Below are 9,372 nucleotides of genomic sequence, written 5' to 3' on the forward strand. Positions count from 1 at the left end.
CGTCAGCGGAGGGTCACGTGCCACAGCGCTCCCTGAGCACAGTCCATGGTGATCACGTTTATGACATCGAGATGTGGCTCCACGTGTCCTGGTGCATCATTTGCCATTGGAGTGGTCTGGAATGTGCCTGGTCGACATAACGAAACCTACACTACACGACTCTGAGACTGTGCTGCTCTGTCCGAGCCGACACTGTCTATACATCGAAAAGTAAAAGAACAGAAGCTAAGGACCACATAAGTATTAGGAGAAGGAGCTGCCTAAGCCACCTTCATTGTTTGTGAAGTAGGTTCAGTTTGTTGCCTAAAACAGGTAGAAAACTTAGACTATGCCTTATCATCCTGTAGCACCCAGCTAGTTTGTACGGCTTTTTCCGTTGTTTCAGTTCTTCTAGTAAGAAGCTTTTCTATTTTTTTCTTTTGTCCTCAAAGAGTTCAAATTAAAACTTTTAAACTCTGACTATGGTCATTTCTAAACATCATCAGTGTGTTGGTAATTATTAGGGAAATTGGGAATAACAGAGGAAAGAGGGAGGGGTAGAATGAAAAGGAAATGAAATGTAAACTAGTTGCCACTTGTTACTATTTTTCTAACAGAATCCTTTCCCACTGGTTTTGTGTCTAGTAATTGCTTCTAGGCTTGTATGGTGTGGAGTGCTTAGAGGAGCCATCTTGAGGGTGTCTGCCTCTGTTTGCCCATTTCCATGCCTCTTCCATGGAGAACGAAAGTGTGAAAGGAGGACAGTGAACTTTCTGAGAAATGCTTCCTAGAAAACAGACTGGCATTCCTCAGGCTTGTGAGTTGAGAGTAATGGTTTTTATTTAGTGTTCCCAGCAGCACCTGCCCGCCCTGACAGACAGACGGGCATGCTGGAAAGTCGGGGCAGTACTGATGGAGATTTGGGGCTTCTGGTCCTGATGTGATGGAATTAGACAGGTGTGCAGGCCAGCATGAGCTTTAACGCCAGTGGACATTATATGATAACCACAACTCATCATTCAAGAAGCCTTTTCCTGAAACAGCAAATGCAGGAACCATAGGGAAGTTCCGTCACAGGCCAATATTCCCATGTGCCATTTTGAAATTGGAAATAATTCGTTCATTCTTAGCTCCTCAGAATCACGTGATTTTAGGGGGAGAAGCGATAGTGGGACTCTCGTCCAAGCACCTCACGTCATAGATGAGGAGACAGGGCCGCGGGAGCAGAGGTACAAGCTCTGGCTCCTTTCAGCCCGTGGGCCATCTCCCCGCTTGCTGGAGATTTGCTTTGGTCATTAGACACAAAGCTGATGAGTGCAGATCTCAGTCCTGTCCTTCACTCTGTCCCTCCGTGGATGCATTTGGAAGCTCCAGAGGTAATCAGTGGAGACGTTACACACACATGGGAGAAACATGGCCTGTCCTGGGGGCAGCCCCCTCTTAAGCGCCCTGGGTGTGATCCACTGAGGTTGCCTCCCAGCCCAGGCTCTGCAGCCTGCTCTGGCTTGAGCCCCCTAGGTGGAGGAGGGTGAGACGGTGTGTTGACCCAAGCAGGGTCCATTCATCTTCCCGTGAGGTGGACCCAGAGTGGATGAGCATATTTCGAGGCTCCAGGGGGAATCGCCACTCCCCTTCTGCCATTTCATTCAAAATATGTTCAAAGAAACAATCTCAATCTTCAGGAGAGGAGGTGGTTTATTAAACTAAATTGAAATATCATGATAGAACCACACAATTACAGGAAATCGTATGTGGGAATTGCCTTGGGGCTTCTCAAATGCTGCATAGGAAAATATTTTTATTAGAACAAATCCTTTTGCAGATTACCAAAATTGTCTCTAACAAAACATGGAATGGGTTGTATTTAGAGATTGAGTTTTAGAGATGATAAGGAGAAATATCAGTTCCTTTCCAAGCTTGTTATTAATAGATACTTGATTTTCTGACCATGAGAGCACGTGATTTTATGGTAATATCACTTTATTTATTTTGTAAATTAGTTGACATGTTAGTTAAATACAGTACTCTCTTAATATTCCTAATTATAACCCAAGATGCTGAAAAGGTCTTTAACCAGTTGCTTTAGAATGCTGATGTGTTAGTAAATGTTCTCTGCCAGCAGTAACAGGCAGAGAGGAGTTGTTCCCACGGCTGCAGAGAGAAATGCTACATTATATTGTGTATTAAGTAGGCAGACTCCTTGTAGATTTATATTAGGAGTATTGATAAGTGTTTCTTTAGAGTGGTTTTGGTTGGGGGGTGGTGCTAGTCAAGTTATTCAGAATGCCCGTGACTAAGTCCCATGAAGGCGTAACTATTACACAAGTTTTCTACAAAGTAACATATTTAGGTATGATTGACATTTTAAGATTTTGTTCTCAGTACCTAGAGGATTGGGGAAAATACATACCACAAACAAATTTTTGATTTCTTCTTACTAAGTATAAGAAATGATGGAGCATTTATAATCAAATTATCTACCCATATGGTTAATATAGAAGTATTTCTAGATTTTTAAATTAAAGAAGCTTGAATTTAATGGGCTGAACTTCAAACAGTCTTGGTTTTCAGGAGAAAGTGGTTTCAAATATCTTGGTTGGCAAAAATAAGATAACAAACATTTGACTTTTGAAAACTTTTTTCATTTCTACTGCCAGTCCCATTTCTTGCTGTACTCCGTTTTTGAAGAGTTCAAAAAGTGCTTGTTTCCAGTGTTATTGAGAGATTGGTAGTAAGAAGTCAGAAGTTTTGCTTCATTGCAAAAGAGACATATTATAACTCATCCCTCTAATAGCCTAAAGCAGATGAGGGGTTCTTCGGAACCCGGCAGCCTTTAATGAACTGGGAACCGGGCTTTGCAAAACCCGCCTTTCTACATCATCTAGTATTTCCTGGGTTTTGCTATAAGTAATGCCAACCGGGCGTGATCAGGAGACGGTTCTCACCAATGGGGAGACGGCTGGAAGAGTTCACGCGTGGGAAATCTCAGCCCCTTTCTTCCTCCCGGACGCCGGCATCTGACTGCCGCGCGCTGGGGCGCTGGGGCGCAGGCTCGGCGCGGGTCCGGGCGCTCCTCGTCCTCTGAACCGGGAATCGCCTCCTGGAACGGCCGGGCGCCCTCGGGCTGCGGTCGGCAGGCGGAGGCGGGGGCGCCGCGGGGTTTCTCTGTTGCTACAGCCGTGATGTCACTCGCCCATCCTAACCCGCGGTTGGTTGTTTTGTGTTTCAGCTCTGCCTGCAGTTGAACACAAAGACCTGGAGGAGACTCCCACATCCTTCGGGGAGAAGAAAGGAGGCAGCGAAGCAGATTAAAGGAACTTGTGGCTTGTGGCCTTTTTGTGCAGGGGCTGCCTGTAAGGGGGAAAGTAAATTAAAGCCACAGTGGCGGTTAATGAGCTGTGAGATGAGGCGCTGCTGCTGCTGCTGCTGACACTCAGATTCCAGGATCCGTCTGCTGCCCTTTGTGCTTCATGTACATGTGTCTATTCAGCGCATCCGGAGGCGCCCAGAAGAGAATCCAACACGGCTGCCGGGGAGAGACCACCCACCATGCCCACGGAGACCCTACAGACAGGTAGCATGGTGAAGCCGGTCAGCCCCGCCGGCACCTTCACCTCGGCGGTCCCCCTGCGCATCCTCAACAAAGGACCCGACTACTTTCGCAGGCAGGCCGAGCCCAACCCGAAAAGACTCAGCGCCGTGGAGAGGCTGGAAGCGGATAAGGCGAAGTATGTCAAGAGTCAGGAGGTCATCAACGCCAAGCAGGAGCCCGTGAAGCCGGCCGTGCTGGCCAAGCCCCCGGTGTGCCCCGCCACCAAGCGCGCCCTGGGCAGCCCCACGCTCAAAGTGTTCGGCAGCAGCGCCAAGACCGAGAGCGGTGTGCAGAGGGAGAATCTGAAGCTCGAGATCCTGAAAAACATCATCAACAGCTCCGAAGGCTCCAGCTCGGGCTCCGGGCACAAGCACAGCTCCCGAAACTGGCCGCCCCACAGGCCGGACGCCACCGACCTGCACCGGCACTCCTTCGCTGAGTCCCTGAAGGTTTACCCGACGCAGGGCCGCGGCAGCCCGCAGGAAAGCAGCTCCCACGTGGGCAGGAGGCTGCTGGACCAGTCGGCCGAGTCCTTCCTCCACGTCTCCCACAGCTCCTCGGACATCCGCAAAGTGACCAGTGTTAAGCCCTTAAAAGCGATCCCCTGCAGTAGCTCCGCCCCTCCCCTGCCACCCAAACCCAAGGTCGCCGCCATCGCCACCATGAAGTCTCCCGAAGCCGACCCTGTGGAACCCGCTTGTGGAGTCAGCCGAAGACCCTCCCTCCAGCGGTCTAAGTCAGACTTGAGTGACAGATATTTCCGGGTGGACGCAGACGTGGAGAGGTTCTTCAACTACTGCGGACTGGACCCCGAAGAGCTGGAAAACCTCGGAATGGAAAACTTTGCAAGGGCTAATTCTGACATAATATCCCTCAACTTCCGCAGCGCAAGCATGATCAGCTCAGACTGTGAACAGTCTCAGGACAGTAACAGTGACCTTAGAAATGATGACAGTGCCAATGACCGGGTGCCATATGGCATTTCTGCGATCGAAAGAAATGCTAGGATCATCAAGTGGTTATATAGCATCAAACAAGCTAGAGAGTCACAGAAGGTCTCCCACGTGTAAGAGAAAGTGCGTGCGGAGGAGGGAGGGGTGGGTCTCTGTTTGTGCATCCGCAGTTGTGAAGGTTGTGAGGTCTCCTTGAAGTGTTGTGAGCTTCTCCACTCTCTTTGTGTTGCTTGTTGTGCAATGTTTTAAAGTTGCATGCCTGTCAACATGGGGACTGACCTGGCTTCCGCGTCAACCATCGCTGCCGAGCCTGGCTTGACTCAGTCATCTGCCAAAAGTTTCAGGCCAGAATCTAATTAGGGCTTCAATCTTAAGCAAAACTGTTTACACGATACAGTATACAACTTCTTCAATATTTATGTGGTTCTTGTGTTTTTATATCCCACGCTATTGTGTCTTAATTAAAAGTTTTATCAACTGGCTTTTAAGTTGAGAGTAGAATCTTTTTCAAATAAAAAGCTAATTTGCCTATATGTGAGATGGAAACAATGGGAAAATACATGGGATCTGCTACCAAACAGATGTAGTGACTGACCTAGGGTAGAAGAATCAGGCTGGGTTTCTGAGGAAGAAAGTGGTGAGCCTGGATGTTAGTCATTTACATATTGAAATTCTCCTGCCCTGCTGCTTACTAAAGTCACGGTTGGGGCAACAAAGCTACGTTTTGTGTCCTATTCGGTGTATAAATGTTGGTGGTTCTATGTAATACTGACCCTAAGGAAAGACAATCAGATACAATGGAGGTGATTACATCTGGGAGGTTGGGTGTTTGGGGCTTTTATTGATGTTCTGGTTTGGGTTGATTGAGAAATTTCTATATTAATCTTTTGACAGGAATGATCACCCTAAAGTTGATACTGAATGTCTTTTTTTAAAAAAAGTTTGTTTTTTGATCAAGAACTAATTCCATGCTGATTCTCTTCCCTCCCTTTGTTGTTGTTGTTTTTTTTGGGAGAGCGGAGTGGGGTTTGGGCTTGTTGGGCTATGCGAAGACATGAACACAAACGGAAATAGCAGCCATATCCGCAGAGAGCCTCCTCTTCAAAGTGGATCCCTTTGGGAGCTGAGCCCTGTCTGAGCAGTGTGGTGGCGGTGTCTTGCATACGTTACTCTCAGGCTGTGGACGTTCGTTGCAGCTCTAGGAAACTGTAGAAACCCGACACTATGTAGCTTGTCCACCCTGCAGCTCCTAGTGCTGCGTATCACCTTGTTCCCGCTCCCCGGTAGCCTGTCTTCCAGGTGGTGCAGTCCGCTGCCAGCCGACGGCCGGTTGTGGTGTGGTCCCAGAGCGGGAACCTGCAGTGGTCTGCTTCATTGCTCTTGTAGTCGTGCTCTCGAGTTCTCAGCAGCACTACCTTAGACTTCATCAGCTGATAGGAAACTTTTTATGGTGTAAATGCTGTAAGACTTTGTACATACTTCGGTTGTTATGAAATCTTTAAGGAAAAACAAGAAAAAGTTACACTAATAAATCGTTCTGGTGCAGGCACTCGTGGTGGTGGTTTCTCTTTGTGCTTTCCTTCATTCCCTCCACGAAGGTTAAGTTTGAACTGTGAGCCAGAAGCAGATTTTCGATAGTCTTGAAGAGACATGATTTCTTGTTATTTTCACCATATCCCAATTATTCTGAACAGCACTGTTCTTAATTGTAGCTATCGCAGTGTGCTTTTGCTAAAGTGGTTTCATCAAGGTTCCTAAAATATGCTGCTGCAGCTTTACTTAGTTCACACTCCTGTTATTTTTATCTTTTCTTAAACATCAGAATTCTTCACACCTTCCCCAAGACTCTTCAGGTGTAAATATTTATGAGTTCTTTCAGTGGAGACACACCTTTGAAATTTATAGCCTTGTTCTCATTTGTACAAGCCCAGCATCATTCACAGGACACGTGTTCGTACATTTGTCCACTCAGTGATTCATCTCTCTTTCTGTGGGTCATTTGTTGAGAGGCCCTCTCGTTCAAGCCTCACGTAGGCACGGGACTGCCGCCATCCCCGGCGCAGTCTCTGCCTCGAGCAACTGAGATTGCACATTTATTTTAAGAGAAATATCATTCCTCTTAGTGGACGTGTAGGACATTGAGTATTCACTGAGTACTCACTGCATCACGTTATTTGAAGATTAACATTTCCTCAAAAGTTCCAAATAATATGTAAATGTAAAAGAAAGCATTATTTAAAATTGTTTTCAGAAACAGAAATGATATGATTCCCAACTATTAGTTTTCATAAACATTTTTTTTCTGAAAATCAAATTTGGTTTCTTGACTCTCTCTACTGGTTTTGAGTTCTTTCTGGTTCTCTGATTAATTTCCAGTTCAACTAAAACTCTGCTTCCCAGAAGAAGCATTTTGAAATGCAGCTATGAGTGGTGATGGTACAATGCATTCAAGATGATAGAATGAAAATAAGTTTAAATGTATATATGTATATACACACATTTTCCTCTCTCACATTGGGGTAGAAATGTGACCATTTAAAATATTCATAGCTTAGCATTGATATATCCATCTCTTTCTGGGACTATTGAAATACCAAAAATAGATGTTATTTTCCTAAGGAAACCAGTTTTTTTGGGAGATGAACATTTCTTAGCTAATTTAATATCACTGTTTATGCTGCTTTAGTCATAGATTCTGTTTGACTCTTCCAGCATTTCAAAACCACATTTAATCTGTATTTCATCAGAGCTATAAATCACCCCACTGTAATTCAATCTAATCTTCTGTGGCCTTATTTGTACAATGGACAAACGTGAGGTTTTTGGTTCCTACGGAAGATAGGAGTTCATTATTTTCTTTTTCTTCTTGAAATTAGTGTTTCTAAAAAGGACTATTTCAAATGCTTAATATTAAATCCTAAGAGTGAGACATTTTTGTCCTTTTTGCAAAATGCTCATTCTCTTAGCTCATGGAAGTAAGTATCTCGTGTGTATGTGTGTATGATGATAATGTTGGTATAAACACAGGGTTGTCATATAGTTCACACTTTTTTTCACCCACACAATGCAGAGTGAGGCACACTTGCACTAGATGACCCTGGAAAGTGGTGGGTTCTCTCTGAAAACCAGCAAATGGTAAGACACTTCTCTCATTTCCACTCCCTCTGCCATTGCCTTACTTGGGTTCTCATCTTATCTTACCTGGACCATTGTTCCTAGAGCTTCCTAACTGGAAGTCCCCCCCACAACCCTCCCCAGCCAATCTCTTCCCACCCCATTTCATGCCAAAGAAATCATAATCGACTGATCATGTCACTTTTCTGTCTAAAAACATCCTTCAGCTTGAATATGCTGCCGATAGGAAAAATCCTAACTGCTTAAGAGAGGATGTTGGGCATTTACCTCTCAGACCCCATCTTCTGTGTCCATTTCAGCCACCCAGACTAGGCCTCCAGGCTCCAACCAACGGGAGGTTTCCCTTGGGAACTTTTCACCACTGCATTAGTGATCCATTGCTGCATAACACATTTTATGGTCCAGTATCCTAAGTCACACATCCACACATTCAATTCATCAGAAGCATGTCACTAAATAGAGCCCACCCTCATGGAGAGGAGAGTTAGGCCCTGTCTTTTAAAGGAAAGAATATCAGGGAATTTATGGACATACAATCTCCCTCTATCTGTGGGAAATTGGTTCCAGGAACCCCATGGATACCAAAATCCGCCCATGCTCAAATCCCTTATATAAAATGGCATAGTGGGGCCGGCCCGGTGGCATAGTGGTTAAGTTCGCACCTTCTGCTTCTCGGCAGCCCAGGGTTCGCCGGTTTCGATCCTGGGTGTGGACATGGCACCACTTGGCAATGCTGTGGTCGGCGTCCCACGTAAAAGTAGAGGAAGACAGGCATGGATATTAGCTCAGGGCCAGTCTTCCTCAGCAAAAAAGAGGAGGATTGGCAGTAGTTAGCTCAGGGCTAATCTTCCTCAAAAAAAGAAAAAAATGGCATAGTAGTTGCATATAATCTACACACATCCTCCGTATACTTCAAATCATCTCTAGATGACTGACAATACCTAATACCATGTAAATGCTATGTAAATGGTTGTTATACTGTATTGTTTAGGGAATAGTGACAAGAAAAAAGTCTGTGCACATTCAGTACAGACACAACCATTGTAGGCCTTTCCATCCTGAATCTGCAGACGCGGAACCCACAGGTAGGGAGAGCCGACTGTGTTTAGGATCACCACTACTGCTGATGTTCAGTACTCTTCATTCTGTGAGGAATGCTGTCTCCTCCTCCTCGACCTCACAGACTTTTGCTCTTTTAAGACTCAACACAACTATCAACCAGGGAGACTTTTTTGAGTTTTTATGTTGCCTTTTCCCATTAACTGGTAATTTTTGTCATGACCACGGGCCCAGCCTTTGCTGGCCTAAATAGTGACTGTGTGTGAGTTTTTAAATGGTATGCTTTCCTCAAAACATTATATTTCCGGCCAGGAAAAAACCCTGTCCTAATAAATTAACAAATCTCCAATGATGATGATGTGAACGATGGCCCCAGAGTTGGGCAGTGCACAACACAGCAGCCCAGAGTATATAGCAAATGCTTCATAAATGTTGCCTGGACTTTTTTAACCCATCACATTTAAGTCCTGTGCTAGTTACAGTACAAGTGTTATCACAGTTTACCCAAGGTGGTAGTTATTGCCCCATTTTAGAGGTTAAGATCCTGAATTCCATGGAGATTAAGCCCCTTAACCAAGATCCCACGGGAAGTGGCAGATTGGAAGTTGAACTCAACCCTTCGGTTCCAGCTTTGCTCTCCCTGCAACCCAGCTC

The 9,372-nt window shown here is 45.5% G+C and overlaps 1 protein-coding gene across 7 annotated transcripts in view; it reads left to right on the forward strand.

Moving 5' to 3' along the window:
- Positions 1-6,697, forward strand: part of FAM110B (family with sequence similarity 110 member B) — a 144,514-nt gene extending 137,817 nt beyond the window's left edge. For all 7 annotated transcript variants that reach the window (XM_046641587.1, XM_046641589.1, XM_046641588.1 and 4 more), the window contains one exon: positions 3,209-6,697. In XM_046641587.1, the coding sequence (XP_046497543.1) occupies positions 3,529-4,641 (1,113 nt within the window). In that variant the 5' untranslated portion in view covers positions 3,209-3,528 and the 3' untranslated portion in view covers positions 4,642-6,697. The remainder of the gene's footprint in view (positions 1-3,208) is intronic.
- Positions 6,698-9,372: the final 2,675 nt, after the last annotated feature.

The sequence above is a fragment of the Equus quagga genome, chromosome 16 (assembly GCF_021613505.1).
Source record: "Equus quagga isolate Etosha38 chromosome 16, UCLA_HA_Equagga_1.0, whole genome shotgun sequence".
Classification (NCBI taxonomy): domain Eukaryota; kingdom Metazoa; phylum Chordata; class Mammalia; order Perissodactyla; family Equidae; genus Equus; species Equus quagga.